A 24,063-nucleotide genomic window follows, 5' to 3' on the forward strand; every position below is an offset into this window, starting at 1 on the left:
GCACATGTCCTACACAGTGCCGGTGGGTCTGAATTCCAGTCAACAGGAGACATGGATGTGAAGGGGCACACGAAATGCTCCAACACAATCCAGAAGCTAGATCGCTTCACAGCACAGCAGTCACCCTTCTCAGAGGGCAGGGCTATCGTCTGGACCTGAACTGTCCTCATAAAGGGACCATCCCTTCTCTACTCTGGATGTCTCAGGGATTCTGTCATGGCGGCAGAAAGCTGACAACTATCATTTGTAAGTAAATGTCTCATCCAGGGAAAACATGGGAACCACACTGGATATGTCACGTGTTTGCAGGTGCCTGTGGAAGTGTGATGATGGTGATGGACCCTCTGGATCTGGAGTTACAGGCGCTAGGAACTTCTCTGCATGAACAAGGTCTTGGGGTTCCTATTGCTGAGATAGAACACTGGGACTAGAAGCAACCTGGGGAGGAAAGGGTTTATTTCATCTTACTGCTTGAACTCCAGCATTCAGAGAATTCAGGCTAGGAACCTGGAGGCAGGAGCTGATGCACAGGCCATGAAGGAGTGCTGCTTAGCAACTTGCTCCTCTTGGCTTGCTCGACCTGCTTTCTTATAACAACCAGGACCACCAGCCCAGGGATGGCTCCACCCACAGTGACTGGGCCCTCCCACATGAATCACCAATTTTAAAAAATGCACCACATGCTTGACCACAGGACCAGAGATGGGGAAGCACTTTCTTTTCTTTTCTTTTCTTTTCTTTTCTTTTCTTTTCTTTTCTTTTCTTTTCTTTTGGTTTTCCGAGACAGGGTTTTTCTGTGTAGCCCTAGCTGTCCTGGAACTCACTCTGTAGACCAGGCTGGCCTCGAACTCAGGAAGAACTTTCTCAATTGAGTTTACCTCTTCAAAAATGAAATGAATGTGGCTAGTGTCAAGCTGACATCAAATTAGGCAGCACAAGCAGCAGTAAGTGCTCGTCACTGCTGCTCGTCAACTCTCCAGCCCCTTCTCATTACTGTAAATGTATCATTTACAGACATAGATTTTATGGGTATGGTAAAACACCCACCCACGCAGGCATGCACGCATGCATGCACGTGCATGCACATATCTCCAGAGACAGGGTTTCTCTGTCAGCCCTGGCTGTCCTGGAGTAGATCAGGCTGGCCTGGAACTCAGAATTTGCCTCTACCTCTGCCTCTCTGCCCCTCTGCCCCTCTGCCCCTCTGCCCCTCTGCCCCTCTGCCCCTCTGCCCTTCTGCACCTCTGCCTCTCTGCCCCTCTGCCCCTCTGCCCCTCTGCGCCTCTGTGTCTCTGCGCCTCTGCCTCTTTGCCTCTCTACCTCTCTGCTTCTCTGCCTCTGCCTCAAGTGCTGGGATTGATGGCCTGCACCACCACCGCCCAGTGTATTTCAATATTTTTAATGATCCTAGCAGTATTATCACCTCAGGCATACTTTTTTCCTTTTTTTTGTTTATTTTGAGACAGAGTCTTTGAGAAAGACTAGGCTGGCCTTCGATTCTTTATGTAGCCCAGGCTAGCTTTGAACTTTCAATCTCCTTGACTCTGGTCCTAAAGTGCTAGGGTACATAGGTATGTACCATCATACGTAGCTATATATAATTTCTTTATATTAAAAACATTCAAAGCTCCTCCCCAGTAGCTAATTCCAAATATTCAATTAATTGATAGCAGTCACATCTATTCAACTGCACCCTTGTGCCTATTAACCATTCTCTCTCATTCTCTCATATTCTCTCTCTCTCTCTCTCTCTCTCCCCACATTCCTTCTAGGCTCTGGTTATATTTTTTAACTTTTAAAAGTATACAAATGCTGCTTTTACCCTAACAAAAAGGTTTTTCTTTTCCAGAAAGATACACCAAAGAGTAATAAAATATGGAGTAATTCTCTGCAGTCCTGGGAATGGGACCAAGGGCCTCCTGTGGATTAGGCATCCACTGCAGAGCTACATGCAAGCTGGAGGTCTGCAGCTGGTGGTTATGTAAGGGAAAAATCTCTTTCTTTGCTACCAGAAACCTGCCCTTGTGGATGGCTGGCTGGATGGTGATGTTAGGACACGAGGGGGCTGCCTCCAGGGAGCATTTCCAAGGAGGACGTGGACCACAGCCACAGCGATGGCGATGCAAACCCAATATTATAGTTTTTTCATTTTTATTTTTGTTGTTATTTTACCGTTTACAGTTATCTTCTCTCTCCCCAAACGTGGAGGATTTACTGCTCAATAAAGAGCAGATGAAATGGTACGAATTCTGACCAAAAAAAACACCATGATGGGAGTCGGAGGTGAGGACAGCAAGTGCTGTGCGGAGTGCGGTGTGGGAGGTGATGTGGGGTCCTGCAGCCTCAGCTTGTGAGGGGAAGATAGTACAGGAAGTTCCCAGAGCAGGCCACAAACAGGGCCTTTGTGTGGCAAGCTGGCAAAAGGAAGCCAGGGGAGAGCCAAAAGAACTACAGCACTAAAAGCATCCTGTGAGGGATGGGAAGTGGGATGGTGGGCGGGATGGTGGGCAGGATTTTGATCTATAGTCCCTATACTATTTCCTCATGGGAGCCTCTCACTCTTTTAATACAATTTATTAGCATATATTAATTATACAAAATAATGGGTCTCATTTTGTATTTTATTTTATAGTAGTGCAGGCCAGCCTTGAACTCAGGAATCTCTGGTTGACTTAGCCTCCTAGGTGAAGGGATCAAAGGCATGTCTGTCATGCCTAGTTTCATTTATACATGTGTGTAATGTGCTTTGACGTGCTGACCTTTCCACTGTCCTTTCCTGCCCTCATGCTGAACTACCTCGTCTTCCTAAATAGTCTCCCTTACACACACACACACACACACACACACACACACACCCTGCCCCCTGTCATCACACCCCTAACCCCCCCACACACATATGCCCTCCCATCCCACCACCGCGCCACACATATAAACACATACATACACATGATACACACCACAGTTTTAATTAAAATCAACACGCCAGAGGAATGTGTGCTGTGATAGCTCCCTTTCTAAGCCTTCCGTCCTACACCTAACATGATGGCCTCTACCTGTCCATTTCCCTGCAAAAGACATTTCATCCTTTGCGGTGACCCAAACTTCTTAGTGAACACACATCAGGTTTTCTCTTCTCAGCTGTTGGTGGACTAATTCCATACCACAGCTGTTGTGAAAGGCACAGCAATAAATATGGGTGCACAAGTGTGTCTGTAATATTCTGACTGATTCCCTTTGGTAAGCACCAGGAGTGGCACACTGGGTTTTTTTGGTTTGTTTGTTTTTTGTTTTTGAGTTCTACTTTGAGTTTTTGAGGAACCTACACACTGATTCCCATAGTGGCTTTACAAGTTTACATTCCCACCGACGGAGATGGCCCAAAGAGTGGCAGAAAACACACCTGGCAGGGGATTACTATCCAGAATATTTTCTTTAAAAAATAAAAAATAACATCATCACTGAAAGGACAAATGGCCCAATCAATAAATGGGCAAATGTATGGAGCAGGTGGTTCTGAAAGGAGGTAATAAATACAGAATGGTCATAAGCACGTGAGAAAACCCTTCAGTAACCTACGCCATCAGGGAAATGCAGCAAGATCCCACCTCACCCTGTGAATGCCTATCTATTAAGAAAACCAGCGGAGTTTTCTAACAAGGTACACATACTGCTTGGGCAACGCTTTTAAACCTTTAATGGGGGGCACCCACAGTAGATGTGCATTCACCTTGCTAGTAAGGACGTGCCAATCTGACATTCCCGGTTGGGAAGTTAAAAATGTCCCTCTCTAAAAACCTGGAGACTCGGGAGAGAGAAAAAGCAATTATAACATGGGAAAGGAAGGCTGCCATGGGAAGGTCTGGATTCTGCAGATGGGGAGGATCCAGACTCCTCCCCAATAGAGATCTCCCAAAGCAGCCTGGGCAGAGGAGAGTGCGGAACAGGCCAAGGGTCCTCTGCACGTTGCTTTTAATGTCCAGTTCAGCTCCTTTGCATAAGGCTAAGCACCTCAAATTTCCCTCTAAAAAAAAATCAGCAATCAGGCACCTTCAAGGTCAAGCACCCTCCAGTGTCTCTGTGTCTCTGCCCAGGGGGATCTATGATCCACCCACCTGTCCTCTGCTGCCCACAAGAGAGAGCCAGAGGGAGGAAGAGGATGGGCTCTGACTGATGTGAACTCAGTCATTTCTCAGACTCCATCAGAAGCAGCCAGCCCTCAGGACAGCACAGCAGCAGCTGTGTCTCCACAATGCCATACATCTGGAGTAGTCAGCCACTGGTTACAGTGAAATGTGGAAGGCCCTGCAGCATGCGACTGCCTTCCACAGGCTTTAAAGCCTGCTTTCAGAGTGAGGTAGGCAGAACAATCCCAGCCAGTGAGACTGCCCCCAAGCAGACACCCTCTCTTTCCTGAAGCCGGGCTGCACTGTTTGTCAGAGGGACTTCTGATTCCAGAGTTGGGGACCAGAATGCTTCCTGGTATCCCCCCACCCCCACCCCCCCGAGGGGCAGGTCTGGAGACAAAGTGGGACTCAGAGAAGAAGCTCCAGGTAACAGTAGAGGTCCACAACTTCACGCAGGGTAACCTTGTGACTGCTGCATCTCACTCCTTACTGTCACCCTCCACAGGCTGCAGGCATCTCTTGCATGCAGTAATGGTCGAGTGATACCACAACTAAATCAGATATAGGTGTCTTTGGCCTGTCTGTGGCCCTTCTCCTAGGATGAGACTGTCACCATTGCTCCTGCCTGTGCGTCACACTCCTTCAGCCTGTGTCCACCCATCCACAGGGCCCCACCTTGTTTGCTACAGTGTACAGGGAGAACACAGGACCTGGAGGGGCAGTTGGCAAGGAAGCTGCCAGCCACCTGCCTCACCTGATCACCGTAATGGTCCCCATCTCAGGGGAGCATTCAGGAGGTAGACTCCCAACTTCTTCCTCCTGCTCTACCCTCCTACAGAGGCTCCTTTCAGCAGACAACTGAATACCAAGCTCCGGGATGAGCCACTCGGCCTCTCCTTCCACAGTTGCCAAGTTTTGTGCTTCTGAACACATACTCTCTTTTCCTGCGGATGGCTCTCTGCTCTACCTGCCAAGTCCTTTACTCTCTTCATTTTTTTTTTTTAAAACTTGTCATTTCTTTTTTTTTTTTTAAGATTTATTTTTATTATTATATGTAAGTACACTGTAGCTGTCTTCAGACACTCCAGAAGAGGGCATCAGATCTCATTACAGATGGTTGTGAGCCATCATGTGGTTGCTGGAATTTGAACTCAGGACCTTTGGAAGAGCAGTCAGTTATCTTAACCACTGAGCCATCTCTCCAGCCCTTTGTTTTTTGAGGCAAGATCATACTCTATAGTTCAAGGTAACCTCAAATTTACCATGTAGCCCAGGCTATCTTTGAACTCTAGACCTTCCTGGCTTAGCAGGAGTTTGGGGCTTATGTGCATATGCAGCACACCAGCTGCCCATATGTCCCCTCACTGCAGCTCTGAGCCACTGGAACTGGACTCTCTTGCAGCAATCTCCCCTGCGCTCACTCCATTAGCTTGCAGCCAAGCTCCTCAGAAGCAGCTTCTTCATTACAATCCTCCCCTCCTGCCCTCAGCCTCCTAGTTATCCTGTACCCTCAACCTTCTGCCAACCTTCCTATCACCTGGTCCTGGAGCCCAGTGGATGCAGGAATGGCCCACCCTTTTTTGCCCTCCTGACACCCCCCCACACACACACACCCACTTTGCCTTCTATACCTGCTCCCAGTCTCTGGCATCAGCCTATGTCTGGACTTGATCTGCTGTAGAAGGACCCCAGTACCTGGGGCCTAGCATGCAAAAATCCCCACTGTGTTCTGGTCTCTAAAACCCTCCCGCTGCTGAAGGCAGACAGCTGGCACCTCTCCTTCTGGTCCACTGATAGCCCACACTCAACCCATGGCTCCAGGCTGTGCCCCTGGGCAGAACTTCGCCAGACCCTCCCTTTCTCTCTCTCTCCAGCACTTCCTGCTTCATGGTGAGGCATGGGCAAGACTCTGACTTCTGGCTTCCAGTAACCTTAGATATCCTCAGATGAGGGAAACAACCACAAGATTCTGCTTCCCACCCACAACCTGCATGCAGCCTCTCCCGCAGCCTCCTCCCTCTGTTTCCTGCCCTTTTACCTGGCTCAGTGGCCATCAGGAAACAGCTTTTTCAGGGTTAGAGAGAGCTCCCCCATCCATTTGGTTCCAGATAGTAGAGGGACCCTCCCAGAATGAATGCACTGAAAATCTCTAAGCGTCTTTCAAAAGGCTGAGTGGATCTGAAGAGCAGGGAGCCACAGGGATAGACCTCTGTGGCCCAGAGCAGAGCCAAGGAATGGGCTGCTCACAACTACTGCCTGAAGAAGACAGTCAGGCAGCACACGGGCTGGACAGCTCACTCTCAGGAAAAAGGAAGGCAGGCATGGCAACCTGCGGCTGCACTCCCAGGATCTAAGAGGTTGGGGCAGGAGGAGCATGAATTTGAAGCTAGCCTGGGCTGCACAGTGAGACACTGTCTCTTGCTTTGGGATTAGAGGGGGAGTGGGGCAGAGGCCACCGAATTCCTAGTCCTAGTCCAAATAAAACCAGGGGAGTCGAGCCGGGCGTGGTGGCACACGCCTTTAATCCCAACACTTGGGAGGCAGAGGCAGGCGGATTTCTGAGTTCAAGGCCAGCCTGGTCTACAGAGCGAGTTCCAGGACAGCCAGGACTACACAGAGAAACCCTGTCTCAAAACAAAACAAAACAAAACAAAACAAAACCCAGCAACAGGGGAGTCCACCAGGATTGCACTGCTGTCCTGTCAGGCCAGCAGCACAGCCTCCTGGGAACTGCTGCTGGGCCCTGGAGAAGAGGCCAGGGCTAGAAACCACCCCTCACCCCAGAGCCCTTACTCATCTCTGGAGGAGACCCAGGTTAGAACCCTTGTCACCTTCATTCCCTCCCACACTCATCCCTGCCTCCTTCCTACAGTGGACCACCATTGCCATGGTGAGAGAAAGAAGAACAGACCCCACCCCCCAGCCCCCAGAATGCTCTCCCAGCTATGCTCATATTAGCCAGTAGGGCTGGAAACTCAGAGCCCTGCCATTAGACCTCTAGCTGGTTTCCCCAGGGCTACTTAAAAAAAAAGATTTTGGCCGGAGTAGTGAACTACCCTATAGTCCCAGCATTCGGGAGACTGGGCAGTAAAATGAGGGCAGCCTGAGCTACTTGGAGATACTTTGTTAAAAAAAAAAAAAAGACAAAACCAAAACTAAACAAACAAAAGCAGAACTAAGGCAAATTATCCTTGAAAGGCAGTACTCGGAGACCTGGTTGGTCCCTTCCAACTTAATTTAAGCAGATATCTGCACATAAGGATGTAACCAATTATATAGCCCATGGGTGCTTTTGGTCTTTGGATTTTCCTAGGTGTCAGGGAGAGAGGGCTTGTCCTACCAGGTTGGTTAATTCCAAAACACAAGCCCAGATACTGCAGACAACACTCAGTCTGTCCAGCAGGCTGCATGACTTCTCTGTAGGTGATGAGGTCACTTCTACTATGTCTAAGCAAGGAACCCAAGGGAAGGACTCTCATCTGTCCACAGGGCATGAGACAGCACATACCCGGAACCTGAGCACTCAGGAGGTAGAGACAGGAGGATCATGAGTTTGAAGCCAACCTGGGCATAGCAAAAACCCAGTCGCTGGATATGAAGCTCAGTAGTAGAGTACTACACACACACACACACACACACACACACACACACACACACATCCCTTCCTCCCATATTCAGAGGCACTAACGTGTGTGAGAAGATGAGGATCACAGACTTTACCCTGGAACCAGAAACTAAAGTCTCCTCCACAGGCCTGAAATGACAAAAACTGTACTAGGCAGAGATTTATTTGTGCAATCTTTTTTTTCCCCTTAAATATTCACAGGTCACAAAACTGCCTCTAGGTATTAAACCCAGGATTAAGACATCAATTAACTGAGGTCTGAATGCAGCACTGATTAAAATAGTAGCAAGACAGGATGAAGTATTTCCCAGATCAGTCTCTAAGCATCAAGGTGCCAGCTTGTTGAATAAAATCCATTTAAAGGGCCAGGAACTCCATCTCTCCCAAATCCCACCCCCCCAACCCTCCACCCCCGCCAGAGCACAGGTGGCCAGGACTTCAATACCAAAGGACTCCCTAGGCCCTGCCCCCAACATCCTCTCCACACTGGAGACTGAGTGTGAGAAGAAAAATCACACAGTAGCAGGGGGGACAAGGACGGGGCTGGATAGAAGTCACATATCCTTGGGAGGCTTTACCAGCAAGTCCATAAATAAACCAGAGGCAAGCTTAGCCCCTAGAGGGGTTGTGGGGACAGGCAGGTGTGGGGGCAGAAGTCCACTCTACATCTAAAACAGGGCCTGACTGTGCATGCCATGGTGCAGACAGAGCAAGTACTCAAGGTTTAGCTATAAAGTACAGACTCCTCACTTGGGCATCTCCACAAACTTGGAGCAGAAGGAAGTATGGTGTCTCTTCTCTTGTTCTAGGTCAGACTCCTATTCAAGGCCACACACTGTCAATGACTGCAGGAATGTCTGTGTAAAATCTGATTGTCTAGAATGAAACTTGGCCTAGTCCATTCACTCCTCAAGGCTGAAGGCATAGAGTAACTAAGATATTTAGACTCTAAGGAGCAGGAGGCTCGAGTTCCCAATGTGGGCTATATAGTGACACTCAATCTCAAAAACTAAGGTATGGCACTGTGAGCTTTACAACATCCTATTCTGACCCCCTGGGCTGGTTGTTTTCTGTCACTTTGACACAAACCTATACATACCTAGGTAAAGGAAATTGTAATGGAGAACATGTCTCTATAAAATTGGTTTGTACACAAGTCTTGAGGTATTGTTTCCATTGATGATTGCTGTGGAAGGGCCCGGCCCACTGTGGCTGATGCAGTCCCTAAGCAGGTGGACATGGGGTACATAAGAAAGCAAACTGAGTAAACCATGGGGAACAAGCCAGTAAGCAGCATTCTTCCATGGTCTCTGCTTCAGTTCCTGCCTCGAGTTTCTGCACTGGCTTTCTTCAGTGGTGGACCATGATACACAAGTATAGACAGATGAACCCTTTCCTCCACAAGTTACTTTTGGTCATGGGCTTTATCACAACAATAGAAACCTAACTAAGACACCCTTGGGTTAGGGTTAGGGTTAGGGTCAGGGTTAGGTTAGGGTTAGGATTAGGGCTAGGGTTAGGGTTAGGTTAGGGTTAGGGCTAGGATCAGGGTTAGGTTAGGGTTAGGGTCAGGGTTAGGTTAGGGTTAGGGCTAGGGCTAGGGATAGGACTAGGGCTAGGGTTAGGGCTAGGGTTAGGGTTAGGTTAGGGTTAGGGTTAAGTTAGGGTTAGGGCTAGGGTTAGGGCTAGGATCAGGGTTAGGTTAGGGTTAGGGTCAGGGTTAGGTTAGGGTTAGGGTTAGGGTTAGGGTTAGGGTTAGGGCTAGGGTTAGGGTTAGGGCTAGGGTTAGGGTTAGGTTAGGGTTAGGGTTAGGGTTAGGTTAGGGTTAGGGTTAGGGCTAGGTTAGGGTTAGGGTTAGGGCTAGGGTTAGACACTTTAGTGTCTCCGATTACTGTTCTGAAGCTATAGTCACTCCGTATTCCAGAAACAGCAGCCTCTTTCAGACAGATCACCAGCGAATGAGGAGAAGTGCCTCAAAGACTGAGAAAACTTAGAAAGGAAGTGTCTCCTCTCCCCAAACCAGGAACACCATCTCTTGAGAAGCAGATAGTAAGACTTTCTGCAGTCACCTTCCAGAACCACAGCTGAGATAGGGCCACACTGGAGACCATTAGCTGACCCAGCCTGTTTAACTACACAGATTTCTTTGTCCTGCCATGCCCTCCCTAAAACTCATGCCAACGCCCACCAATGGCTGAGTTTCTTGTTCTCCATCTTCCCAATACAGCCACTGTAACTACACCCCTTTCCACTTGATTTCTGAGGTTAGTGACCAGACCTGATTTGTTGGGTCAGATGCCTGGCACAGGACCCTGGGGACAGTGACACCCCCCCCCCATCCCATCTCCCACCTTCTGGTGCGTAGGAACCAAATTCTCTCTCTGCTTTGGGAATCTCCAGTCATTTCATGAAGGGTGCCAGAACTACTCAGCGCGAGACAGGCAGTGGTCCCACTGCAGTACTTCCCATATGCCAAGAATCTAGGTCATCATGTTTTTAAATTCTGGATGCATTTTTAAATTTGGGACATGTTACCCAACATGTTGGGTCCAGTGCACCTCTATCCTGAAGCCCTCTGCAGTAATTTACCTCCTGTGCAGGCTGCAGCCAGGGGAGCAGAAGTAGCTACATTACCCATAGCCTGCATTTTAATGCATGCAGGACACTTTCACTCCGCTTAATTAACAGTTCTAAAACTGGCCTATGACTCAAATGAAAGCAGTCTCACTTAAAACCCAAGGAGAAGCACAGCAGCCATGGATACACTCACTCTTGCGTGATGTTGCGCCCCGGCACGGAGCTATGAGGCGGGATGAAGGCATCTTCTTTTATTCCCCACCCTACCTCCAGATCAATTTCATCCTCTACAAAACAGCAGAGCCAAGGCCCAGGCTGAATTATGACAGTGACATGCCTGCTCTTGGTAAGTTTCAACTCCTGACCTGTTCGTTCCAAGCTGCAATACTGAAGCACAAGCACAGAAATGTGCAGTTATGATCTTGTGTTTGTGGGGAAGTGCAATTATGGAGGAATTTACAGGAAATCAAAAAAGGCGCTGCCTGAGAGGGTGCAAAACAATAAAACAGTCACACAAAGAAAATGAATGCTACCCAAAACCAAACCCCAAGAAAAAAATCTTAGAGCACCAGCTCCCCATGCTGGGAGAGGCTGCTCTCCGCCTCCCAATCAGACTGGTCCAGGAAAAGCCACCCATGCTCCAAAATGCTAATCTGGGCCTGGGGTGTTCTGTGGATGCCAGGGACACTTCTTTCATAGCCCCTGCTCTCAGCACTGCAGTACTTGACCTCAGACCCAATCCAAGGACAGCAGTTAACTGGCCTTGTAGAGGGGCCAGGAGTGAGCTGAGGCGGCAGCACTGGGGCAGGCCCCAGACTCCAGAAAGCCCTGCTGAGCTACAAACGGCTGGGTAAAATTGTAGAGCCAACAGTGTGGACTCCTGGCTTTTCCTAGGGTGAGTCACTAACTCTCTGTGCCTCAGCTTCCTTATCTGTAGCATGGGGATAACTAGAGAAGCTGCCTTATTCACAACAACAGCGACCTCTTTAAATAGAGTGGCTTGCAAGTGTTTATTAGCACAGGCCTTACATGGAGAGTCTTGGTAGGGGCCAGTATTATTAAGACATGACAGCAATTGACTCCTGTCTCACCCAATCACTGTATCAGCCACCTGCTTTGCAGATGAAGAAACAGGGGATGGCAAATCCTTTCATTCTCACCAAACGTTGGGTCTAACCACAGCTGTCTCATGGCTGAAGCAACAGACTGAGAAGTTCAGAGGTCTTTAGAGAGACACAGACTGGGGTTGGTCTATCCCCTGCACAGATAACCTCCATAGGGCAGAGAGGGAAAGAACAGGCAGCCAGGGCATTCAAGACCTGGAGGAGTTGAGAGTGGTGGGATGGACCTACAATCCCGGCATTTGGGATGAAAAAGCGGGAGCAACTCAAGTTTGAGGCCAACTGCCACCACCACCACTGCTACCACCACACCACCACCACTGTCACCACCACCACTGCCACCACAACACCACACTACCACCAAACAAGTAAGCAAAATCCAGGAACTCTCAAAATTGTAACACCAAATGGTGATTTAATATTATAGAAAGTCCACCTGCTTTGGGAGATGACTGGCCGCTATTACACCCAGAGCCCCTCCTTGGGTTCTAGCGAGGAGGGCAATAATTGTGGCTATGATGGATCTGCCAAGATCAACTGTATCACTGCAGAGACTGGGCCCTGTGCTATTAAAACACACCCCTGAGGCAGCAAGGACAATGTGACATTTCTGAAATTGTTCTACTACCATCAAATGCCAAATAAGTCCTTTTTGCTGCTCGCTTTAATAAAGCTGAGAGGTATTCTTATAAACTCAGACTCCACCTTGGAGCCTTGCAAATGTCACTGGAATTAAAGTGAGCTTGCTCTAAAGTGACGAACTAATGGCTCATCCCTCGGGGAGATGCTGGAGCTCACAAGCCAGCTGTGGTCTCCCCACTGTAATGACCCCAGGGGAAAGTCCCAGTGCAGGGAATGGTGGACACAGGCCAATTCCCAGTAGCTGGCACTTGTCCTGCTGAGTGAGCTGCAGAGACAGATGTTGGTTCCTTGACACAAACAAGAAGAGGTGCCATGAGCCTGAAGGACACAGTCTCCATCCCCAGAGTGTGTGGCTGTGACTGGCACCGGGCCATGCTTACTACCGATACCTGCCAGCGGCTCTTGGATCTCTACCTGATCCCATGGGCACCTGCCTCTGACAATTTGTGGATAAATCTCAGATCTGTTGCTCTCGGCTCTGTCAGTCTCCATGGCCCCCTGGCTGTCACCCTGCCGTCTCCATGGTCACCAGGCCCTTGGAGCAGCACTGGTTCCCACTCCTGCCTTCAGCGGAGTCTCCAGTTAGAGGTTAAAATGGCTTCTGGAAATTCAAACGTGATCTTCACTCTCCTAAGTCCTTCAAAAGTTTCCTGGGCCTTCTTTTGCTCTCAGGAGAAAGCTGAAAAACCTGACAAGCAACAATGTCCCTCGGGCTACTCAGGATCTATTTCCCTGGCTTCAAAGAGCCACCCAAGGCCACCACCCTTTTCCCTGCAGTCCTTGAACAGGGACTCCCTGGCCCTACCTCACACCACCCTTACCTCCATTGTGTCTGGGACACAGTAGTCCCAGACAGGAAAGTGTGAGCACACAGACTCTCAGGCTCAGAAGTAATGAGAAGCCTTCTGCCTGCCTCCCCATGGAGTACGGAGCCTGGAGAGGCTCTGTTGAGGCTCTCGCCTACCTTCACGGTAAGTGCAGCCACTCAAAGAAAAACCAGCTGTGCTGCATGTAAGAGCTGCCTAGGAAAGAGTCACAGGCACGCAGAGCACGCACGGATTGTGAAGGGAAGTGTCTCCATTCTCCATGAGCCGAGCACAATTAGCAGAGGTAGTCACAAGCCATGCACTTACCACTCCACGATCTCTGGGTGAAGAATCGTGTTGTTGACATTGAACCTGTAAAGAGAAGACACGCCAGTGGGGTGTGAGTTGCATGACCTAGCATATCCCAGCTAGAAGTATCTCACTCAACCCGAACATGCTGTGACCAAGAGAGTCCCCCACCTTGGAAGTTCCTGGATCCCTGGCCCAGAGAAAGCTGCTGCTACCTCATTCAGGCCCGGAGGCCTGGTCTGCTGCCACCTCTAAGCCTGGTCAGTTGGAGGGAAAGCACTCTGACTATAAAACACTCCTTCTTCCCCACAAGGTTGACTTTTTATCAAGTTCATTAACTCACAGTGGGAGCACCAGAAATGGGGGAGAAAGAAAAATATCTGGAAGAAGAGAGTGAATTTTTCACTAATTTGATGAACACAACTATACACATCCTTTTTAAAGAATAAATTCATCTGATGTGCATGGGTATTTTGCCTGCATGTATATCTTTGCCCCACATGCATGTCTAGTGGTCTGCAGAGGCCAGAAGACAGTGCTGGATCCCCTGGGACTGAAGTTACAGACAGCTGTGAGCTACCTACCATGTGGATGCTGGGAACTGCACCTAGGTCCTCTGGGAAGGCAGCCAGTGATCTTAACCACAGAGCCATCTCTCCAGCCCCTTAAAGCTCAGCAGTCTCTAAGTAGACATGACACAGCCAAACTACCAAACAGTGCACACATCGGTGGTCCTGAACTCACAATGAGTGGATTTAGGTCTTTTCCGTTTTCTAACTGGGGTGTAATGAGGGGATCGACACCTGAGTGGCTCAACTTCCATTTTCTAACCTTATAAAAGCCTGACTGAGATACAGTACATCTATCAATGATGGAGCTTCTACATCTTGCAAGCATCGTGAGAAACTCAATTCAGCCCCCATACGGGGTATGTTCTCATCAGCGGCCAATTCTGCATCAGAAACTATGCCAACCAGAGGGCAACGGGATGATGTACAGAGGAATGAAAGAAAAAAAAAAATGAGAACCCAAAGTTCCAGCAAAGATATGCTTCAAAAAGGAAGGAAGAAGGTCTCACGGTAACCTTTGATTCCGACGATAGGAGAGGCAGCACCAGGGTTCTTCAGGTGTAATTGCCTCTCAGTTCATGTGTCTGGATGGGTAAGGACTGTTGTGAGCCTGACTGTCACACAAGGATTTAGCCTGATGGAAACTGGTGCCGAGTCACAGGCAGTCTCTGTGGATCTGGAGCCCACAGTAACTGGTGAGATCTGAAATGAGCCATATTGCCAGCTTATGCTACCCAACCAAAGGATGCCACCACCAACTATGTCGGTGGTCATTCCATCACTACCAAGGAGACCACCTAGCCAGGCTGGACTCAGGGCTTCCTGGGTTTCCACAGCTTTGGAGAGGACTCTGGCTCCACATCATTGCTGATGGAGCAGCTCTCTATTGACTGTGGTAAGATGTCTGATCTGGAGTTCTCATCCTATATAGTGCCCCAAGTGTTCACAGCTGTGGATCACCCACACCACCCTGAGCACTTGGACTGTGCCTTCATAGAAGACTACGATGTCATAGATGACCTCAAACACCCAACCTAAACCAGTCTCTGCCAACTCATCTCTCAAACTGGCTCCTCTATCACAGCTATTCTGTTCTTCAAAAGGGCCTCATGTATAAATCTGACAGAGTTTCAGACCAACTTTTTGGCCTACCCTTGTGTCTCCTTCCCCTTGGCCACCTATGCTCCAGTCGTCTCTGCAGAGAAGGCCTGCCACGAGAACTGTTGGTGGTAGAGACTACCCTGAGCTGCTTTGAGCCTCCCAACCAGACGGTAAAGTGTGGTCCCCAGCATAGCCAAGTGTATGTCCTTCAGCCTCCTATACCATGGAAATGTGCTACACAAGGATGTGAATGGTACCATCACTGCCATCAAGACCAAGAACAGCCAATTTGTGGACTGGTATCTATCCCATGGGCCTCAAGGTTGGTATCAACTACTTGTCTCCAGTGTGGTGTCCAGGAGTCTGGCCAAGGTACAGCATGGTATGTGCCACGAGTATTCTGAGCAGCATGGCTGCTGCTGTTGAGGCCTGGGCCTGCATGGACCACAAGTTTGACTTGACATGCGCTAAGGGGACTTCTGTATATCAGTATCAGGGTAAGGACATGGAAGAGGTGAGTTCTCTGAGGTCAGAAAGATATAGTTCTCCTAGAGAAAAAATCACAAGGAAGGAGGCATCAATTCCCACAAAGATGGGGATAGAGGGCCAAAAGAATGGGAATGGGTGGGTAGGGAAGTGGGGGGCGCTATGGGGGACTTTTGGGATAGCATTGGAAATGTAATTGAGGAAAATATGTAATAAAAAATATTAAAAATTAAAAAAAAAAGATGGGGATACAGAAAAAGAACAGGCAGCTGCTTGGAGTGTGTTCACTATGGTTATGGCAAAATCCTTCCAAAACAGACAGTCTCCTTGCATTGCTGAGAACATGAAGGAAAATTAAAACACCACAGACAAAAAAGATATGAGGGAATCATCGCTGCCAAGCTTACCCCACAAGGATTCCTTCAGACTGAACAGGCACTACAGTGATGTGAGCCTACATGAAGAAACAGGCACTGGTGGGCCAGCCAGCGAGATGGCTCAGGGCTAAAGGCACAAGCTCCATCCCTGGGGCCCACATGGTGGAAGAGAACCAACTCTTGCAAGTTGTCCTCAGACAGCGGGTACACACCCACACCCACCCCACCCCACCCTCCCCACACACAAATGATTAAATGTAAAAAAGTGAGGTTTTTTTGTTTGGTTGGGTTTCTTTTGGTTTGTTTTGTTTTTTTTTTTTTTTTTTTTTTGGTTTTTCGAGACAGGGTTTCTCTGTATAGCCCTGGCTGTCCTGGAACTCACTTTGTAGACCAGGCTGGCCTCAAACTCAGAAATCCGCCTGCCTCTGCCTCCGGAGTGCTGAGATCAAAGGCGTGTGCCACCATGCCCGGCTTGTTTGTTTTTTTAAAGGCAGTGCTTGGTGAGTCTCAGAGGCAGAAAACACTGTAGGCCTAGATTAGATTGTAGAGTCTAGAAGCTTCCAGGACTAGGCCTAGCTCAGCAGATGGAGGCAGTAAGCCTTGAAGAAAAAAATTAAATCAGGCAAATAAAAGATACTTTTACGAAAAGGTACCAGCTTTCTTAGTGGCTTGATCTCTGAAGCTTTGGAGATTCTGAAGTACACAAACAAATCTTGGTTCTAAATCGACTTAAATACTTTAGAATCAAAGTGGGACTGGAGGGATGGCTCAGTGGTTAAGTCACTTGCTGCTCTTATGGAGGACTTGGGTTCAGTTCCCAGCACCTATAAACACACAATCATTTGCCCTTGGGTTCCAGGGCTCTCTTCTGGCCTCTGAGGGCACTGCTTGCATATGGTACACAGACATACATGCAAACAAACATTCATAGACATAAAATAAAAATAAACAAATCTAAGAACAAAAGAATGAAAGTCCTGCCTATGGTGTATCAAAGAGATTACAGACAGCCAGTGTGGCTCAGAACAAAGACCAGAGCAGCAGTTTACATAAAGCAAGACTCTCCCATCTTGCCGACTGTCGCTATGACCTTGGAGAAAGCACTGGCCTAGCCACTCAACAGCTGGCTGCATCTCATTTCACACAACACACATACACACACGTGTATACAGTCACACACATGTACATGCAGAAGCAGCAAGATGAAACAGGTATATAGACACAGCTGCAGAAACACACACAAAGGTAACTGTAAGCATAGAAGAGTGGACTAGACAGAAAATATACAGGCATGCACATAGGAGACACCAGAGACACACACAAATGGACAGATGTCACCTATGCCCTAGGAAGAACACATTCCTAGACCCCCCCAGTGGGTGCCTGTGAACATAGACAGTACTGAACACAGGGTACACCATGGTTCTCTCCCCAAGCATGAATAGCTATGGTAAAATTTAAAATAAATTAGGCAGAGTAGGAAGCTAGTAATAAGTAATAATAAAATAGAACAATTACAACATGCTAAAATAAAATTGCATCACTAGACTTGTGCTTTGAAAAAAATTATTAAGTAAAATAAAGGCTATCTGAACACAAGTACTGGGATATCACGTGGCTGATTTGATAAGAGAGACTGAGAAATTAATGGGTGAGTGTCATATGTACCGTGGATAATTTGTGACTTAGTAAATGATACAAGATGGGATCCTGCTTTGCAGAACAGCATGAAGTCATGAACTGGTCAATCATGGGAATGCATGCAACCTCAGCCATGCAGGGGCCTGCGGTAAGAGGACAAGCCTGGACTACAAAGTGAGACCCTATCTCAGAACTGCAGGGTGTGAGTGAGGGCTGAGCCAGAGCTCATGGTGGGACTGTGCTTCGGAGTGCCTGGCCTGGGTCTCATACTCCCATCCCCTCCCATGTCTGTCCCCTGGAGCCTCCTTTGCCTGGGCTTCACCTCTCACTCTGTCACCTAGCTGTATAGTTTCCAGGGGCTCCTCTGCTGGGACAGGAGCCTTCAAAGGACATTCTACCTTAAATGCTGTAAGTACCAACTTGGATTCCTTATGAATTACATATTTCTAGAATTTTCCATGTAACACTTTTAGACTGTGGTTGGTTGTGAGTGAGATGGTAAAAATCAAAACTACATGGGAAGAATTATTCTACTTGCCCAGGCACCAAAAGACATTTACAGCACATGTGCTTACGAGGCACAAGGTCATCCAGACATGTACACAGATCCAGACAGATAGTACACATACATACAGAAAGACCCACAACCACATAAACATGGACACACAGACATAAATGACACACATAGACTAAGGCATACACACAGAGACACATAGAATTCCAGACAGAGGAACACACTCAGACACACAGAAGAGTCCAAAGGACTGTGTGGATGGGTTTAACTCTTAAGTGATGACATTCAGGTATTCTACACTGTGGCCTAGGTGCTAATAGCACGTTCACTGACGAGAATATGTTCATTATGCAAAAACAACAAAACTCTATCATGTCTGTGGGGGTAAGAGGATACCCTAGGAGTGGACAGTGGGGAATGGAAGGGTGAACAGGTAGGGCCTAGCATCTAAGCCATGTCTCTCTCACCCCACACCCTGGGCATGGCGTTTCTAATCCACTAAAGGAGCCCCCTACCCTCCCACATACATACATTTCCTAAAAGGGCATTGGGGACAGTTCTCCCTTCATGGAGATTTCCATGGGCCATAATTTGAAGCTCAATCCTAAATATTAACTTGATATGCAAGTTAACCGTTACCCAAAAGTCATGGTCCCCAAACCACAAATTGGCATTTTGCTGTAAATCGTCACGTTTTAATAATGTCCCTCTAACTTCCTAGGTTTTAAAATTCACATCGTTGAATATTAATATCCTTGCATTAGCAAGTCCCAAATTCAGCATTTCATATTTAACTGCTTATTTAAATGGAATTAATTTGTAACCAATTGTCTTCAAATATGCAAGGCAATTTAACTAAATGCCAAAAGATAAGAAATATGCTTGTTCTCAATAGCCAGCTGATGTGAAATAAGGACCATATTTCTCTCTCAGATGCCGGCGTGAAACGGCAAGCTCTGTAATTGGCTGTCTCCACCCAGAATTCATGCGCATAGGTTCTGCATGTCTGGAAGGGCGATGGCCTCGTACCAGGGAAGTGTCCCCACTACCTCTCTCGACTCTGAGGGATGGGTGGCCCTCAGCTTAGGCCACATGCTCATTCCATAGAGCCATCATGGTCAGCTTCCCTATTTCAGGAAACTCTGCCCTAGCATCTACTTCCTCAGGCAAAAGATGCACGGCGTCTGGCTTGGTCATGGGCTGCTGGAGCCAAGTTTTCGAGGGGCCCTGGGTGCCTGGAGCCCAGAAAACAAGTCTCCAGTACTCTTCACTGCAGCTCTGTCCTCCCTATCTCTGCCTCTCTAGCTCCAGCCTATGGAGCAGCCCTTGCACCCACAGCAGGGCCTGGCAATGAGAACCTGAGCCCTGCTCCCATCCACCATATGCCTACCAGAGTCTATGGAGAGGCCCTCTTCTAAATGTCCCCTGGAACTTGTGTCAGATACAGCAGGGCCTAACACAACTCCCTGGGCTGGGTCAGATCCCTCACTCATCACAAACATAACAAAGTAATCAGAGGCCATAGCTTCTTGGAAGCCCAGTGGCCTGTGACTCCAGCAAGATCTCTCTGACCTCTGACATGTCTACCACCTTCCTCACCTCCACCTCCCTCTTCTCTCTGCTCCTCTACAGTCCCCACCAGTCTCTGACCTGGTACACACCCTCCTCCTCAGGAGGCCTGGCTCTGGTCTGAGGCTAAGGCTCCACACCTATGGGACAGTACACCAGATAGGTAATGCCATGAAGCCATATTCTGAAGTGAAAGTCACAAACCAGCTACCTGGCTGGACCACAGCTCAGAGGGTCTGGAATGGGTAGACTACTGAGGCCACTGCCAGCCCCTCCTCCATGCAGGCCAAGAAAAGGCAGCCTGGGAGGCCCCCAGGACAGACAGAGAGGGCCAAATCTACCTACAGTCTAGTTAGAACAGAGACCTAAGATGGAGGCACTTCAGAGACATTTAAAGGGGTCAAAAGCAAAAATCCCAGGAATGTGGAGCTTCATCTGGGCAGCGAGAGGTGACTGAGGACAGATTGGTTACACACTGGAAACTAGGACAACTGAAAGATTCATCTTGCTTAGGAAAAGTCTATTATTATCCAGCAGTCAGCTGGAGACTCTCGGCAGGCAGGTAAGTGCAGTCCTGTGTCATAGTGGCCCTTGAGGACAAGGTTTCTCCCCAGCTTGGCACCGAGTCCTGAGGTGCTTGCAGCCCAGAACCCAAGAACACAGACATGACTTGTAACAGGGAGGAACTAGGGGCACTTGAACCAATGGCCAGGACCCAAGTGAGTGTTCATGGAACGTAGGGTAGGACACCTGATGAAGGCTCCTGTCTTAGTATAGGAACACCGGAAAAGTTACACAAAGGCTTACAGAGTGAGAGGTGAGGCCCAGAGAAGAGGAGAATAAGGGACAAACTAACCTTGGACCAGAGAGGGGAGGGAATATGGGTCCCACATACAGGTCTGACTCTAGCTATCACATGGGTGCACAAGCAAAGCCGGCCCACACCCAGAATGGAGAGCTGGCCCCAGCCCAGCTCAGCTGCCATGGGCCTGGGGAGCACCACAGCAGTCCCCCACCATATATATGCATTCCATGAGTGAGACAAACTGTGGAATAGACAGTCCCTGGATCTCAGGAAAAGGGCTCCACGAGGGACATGTTGGTGCACACCTGCAATGGGAGACTTGCGAGTTCCAGTCCTGTCTAGGCTATAGAGTAAGATCTTGTCTCAAAAACAAAACTAGAGAGACAAAGTCCCAAGATGTCAACTGGGTGGAGAACTGCAGGGTACAAGCTCACTGGGGTCTTGAGAAAGACTGAAAAGACTCAGGGGAGGACCCAGGGGCAGAGGCTGGGGGATCTGCTCAGAGAGCAAGGCTGGAGTTCACAGCACCGAGTCCTCTCAATGAGGCAGGACGAGGTCTCCACTCTGGTTCCCAGTGACCATGATGGCCTTTCTCAGTAAACCTTCCCAGTGCAGCAGAGATCGGCCTCAGCAGCTTCACTCAGCAGTCATATCATCTGCCGGATCTCATTCTAGGAGAAACTCGGCATCCTCTGTGGCTGAGACCAGATGCTGCAGCTTATAGCCATGCACGGATCTGGCCCCTGACTGGGTCCACTTGGCTACAGCACAGATGGGGAGCCCAAGGCTCATGGGGTAACATATTTATCTGAGCAGGATCTGTAGCAGTAGCAGTTACTGTGCAGGCTCTGGCTACAGACAGTCTCCCAAGCAGTGCTGCATTGCTTGTGTTTACCAAAGTCACAAAGCTGGTCAGCGAGGTACCCACCAAGGCACTCGCTTCCACGTGGCTGAAGCCCACGCAGACGCTGCAGATGGTATGGGTGGAGAAAGGTGAAGAGGGTGTTGCTGGCAGTGCTGGGGAGCTGGGAAGGGAACACAGACTTAGCAGGCTTAGCAGGCTGGCCACCAGCAGGCTGCTTAGGGCGAAATCCCAAGAGGATACAGCAATGAAAGAACCAAACTAGATACCCAGGCTCCCTGCCCCACAGCTCTTATCACTGGAGAAATGATACATATTCATGAGCTCATAATCCTTTCTAATCACCCTTCCATCGCACATACATGGATTCCCTCCCTCCTGGGGCTCAGACTCATACATAATTATAAGGAGCCTCTTCCGGTACCACCTTGGTCTACAAAAAGACAACAGAGGACAAAGTGCCTACAGAGAACCTGTGGTTGGGAAGTCACTGTGGCTCAGGTGCAGGAGCATGGTTGAGGGCTGTTTGCTGGCTTGGACCCATCTGTAACAGCCTAATCACTCCAGCCCAGACCTCCCAGGACAACAGCCTAGCCTGGACACAGCTGGCAAGCAGTGCTCTCTGGGGGCATGTGTGACAAGGAGACAGACCTATTACCCTCCTGTCCAGAGAGGGGACCTGTTTCCTGAGTAGGGATTGGGGGTTCAACTCAGACCTTAACTAGGTAGTGAGTAAGAGACTAGGCTAATGGAGATGCAGGGAGGTCCTGAGAATTGGGCTGGGCCAGGACTTGGGAGGGGGGGGGAGGGGTGTTGGGGTTAATTAAAAAAAAAAAAAAAAGACTGATGTCAGAGAAGCCAGCCAATGTGAAGGTCATCCCTAGGACAGCCTGGGCTAAATAGAAAATGAAAAGCAAGGCTAGTTACATAAACAATGTAAACTTGCTCTGCTACCAAGCCTACCAACATCAGTTCTATTCCCAGGATCTACACAGTGGAAGGAGAGAACAGAATCAGCCCCCAAAGGTTGTCTCTGACCTCCACATATACACATAGTCAATCAGCCAATGTTAAAAACAAACAAAGAAAATGGCTCTTCTTGCTGCACAGTGGCCAGGGCCCCTGGGTTCTTCCAAGAGGGAGCCCAACACGGGAGGGTATCTTCCTTAAAGTAAAAAAGGAAGTGGTTTTTCACAAATTATTTCACTACATCGTTCCTTCAAACACTTGATACAGTCTATCCTCAGCACCTTCCCATAATTCATGTCTTGTGTGGCCAGCCTGGGAAAGATCAGCTGGTGAAGGTAGGTGAAGGTGGAGGGCAGACTCACTTGCTAATGCCCTCGAAGGAGGCCTCCCTGCAGACACTGCCACTGTCTGTGTTGACACCGCGCTGTGGAGAGAAGAGGAGGTGTGAGAACAGGTGTGTCATACAAGGGCCACAAGCATCCCCAGGGCCTGCCTAGGAGGGTCTGCCTCTTCCAGACAGACTCAGATGGAACCACAGCCCAGCATGCCCTTCCCCTAGGTAGCTCTAAGCTGGGTCCCAGAACAAAGATAGGCTTTTTTTGTTTGGTTTTTTTTTTCCTAGTGCAATGTGAAAAGCAGAGAGATTCAAGCGCATGCTTGTAATTCTAGCACTACGGAGACTGAGAAAAGAGAAATCACCAGTTCAAAACTAGCCTGGATGGGTCAGAGCATCCTAGGCACACAGCAGGTGGGTCTGGATGGGTCGGAGTGCTCTGCTGGCACTACACACTCAGGTCCAGGCAGGGGCTGGGCAAGAAAATCAAGAACCTGAGATACTTTCCCCACCAACACACACATAGACACACTCTCTCCCCACCTCATCTGTGCTCTCCAGGCTCCTTATATTTTACCATATACATACACTGTCACTAGTGTGAGGTCCATAGGAATGTAGCCTGCCCTCCATACCACAGAACCAACAATCACAGAACAAAAATATTTGAAAAAAGAAAGCCGGGCGTGGTGGCGCACGCCTTTAATCCCAGCACTTAGGAGGCAGAGGCAGGAGGATTTCTGAGTTCCAGGACAGCCAGGGCTATACAGAGAAACCCTGTCTCGAAAAACCAAAAAAAAAAAAAAAGAAAGAAAAAGAAAACAACAAAATCCCCAAACCAAGAAACAATTACAGCTGCAAATTTTTTCCTTATCATCTCCTGAACAAGATAGTGTCTCATACCCAGGGAAGCAGTATCAGGTTAACTTGACACACGTTAGAGTCATCTGAGAAGAGGGAACCATGGTTGAGAAAATGCTCCCACCAGACTAACCTGCAGAAAAACCTGTAGGGCATTTTCTTGATTATGACTGATGTGGAAAGGTCCAGCCCATTGTGAGTGGGGCCATCCCTGGGCAGGTGTTTCTATATGGCATAAGAAAGCAGGCTGAGCAAGCTGTGAGGAGCAAGCTAGTAAGCAGCACCCCTTCACAGCCTCTGCATCAGCTCCAGGTCCTTGTCTTCCTTGAGTTCCTGCTCTGACTTCCCTGGATGATGGACCACAAGGTATAAGATGAAATAAACCCTTTCCTCTACAAGTAGCTTTAGGTCATGGTATTTATCACAGCAACAGAAAATCTAAGGACAGTCACTTAGCATTATAGTGTTATAGGTAATCTGCAGCTGATTTGCTGGATATGGAAGGATGTGCATGGGTTGATATAATAAAAGGGACTCCTGAATCTGTAGTGTTGGGATCCCCAGGGGTCTGGAAACCAACCCTCCAGGGACAACTATAGCCTCTATCCATCTCCATTCGTCTCCAACGGGAACTCAGTCATACACTGAAATTAAACAAGTGGTTCAGAGAAAAGAGAGCCACCTTCAGAGAGGGAAGACACTCTCAGCAGCCATAGCTTTCTTAAGAATCTCAGGCTGGGCCGCCGGGCGTGGTGGCGCACGCCTTTAATC

At 48.7% G+C, this 24,063-nt stretch overlaps 1 protein-coding gene across 1 annotated transcript in view; it reads right to left on the minus strand.

The window, feature by feature from the left end:
• Positions 1-24,063, minus strand: part of Pepd (peptidase D) — a 133,432-nt gene that overhangs the window by 78,145 nt on the left and 31,224 nt on the right. Inside the window, exons 6-7 of the mRNA XM_021168233.2 lie at positions 22,460-22,521; positions 13,223-13,267 (exon numbers count right to left, since the gene is read on the minus strand). Of these exons, the coding sequence (XP_021023892.1) occupies positions 13,223-13,267; positions 22,460-22,521 (107 nt within the window). The remainder of the gene's footprint in view (positions 1-13,222; positions 13,268-22,459; positions 22,522-24,063) is intronic.

This window comes from Mus caroli, unplaced genomic scaffold (genome assembly GCF_978045245.1).
Source record: "Mus caroli unplaced genomic scaffold, Mus_caroli_1 scaffold_8, whole genome shotgun sequence".
NCBI classification, from domain to species: Eukaryota; Metazoa; Chordata; class Mammalia; order Rodentia; family Muridae; genus Mus; species Mus caroli.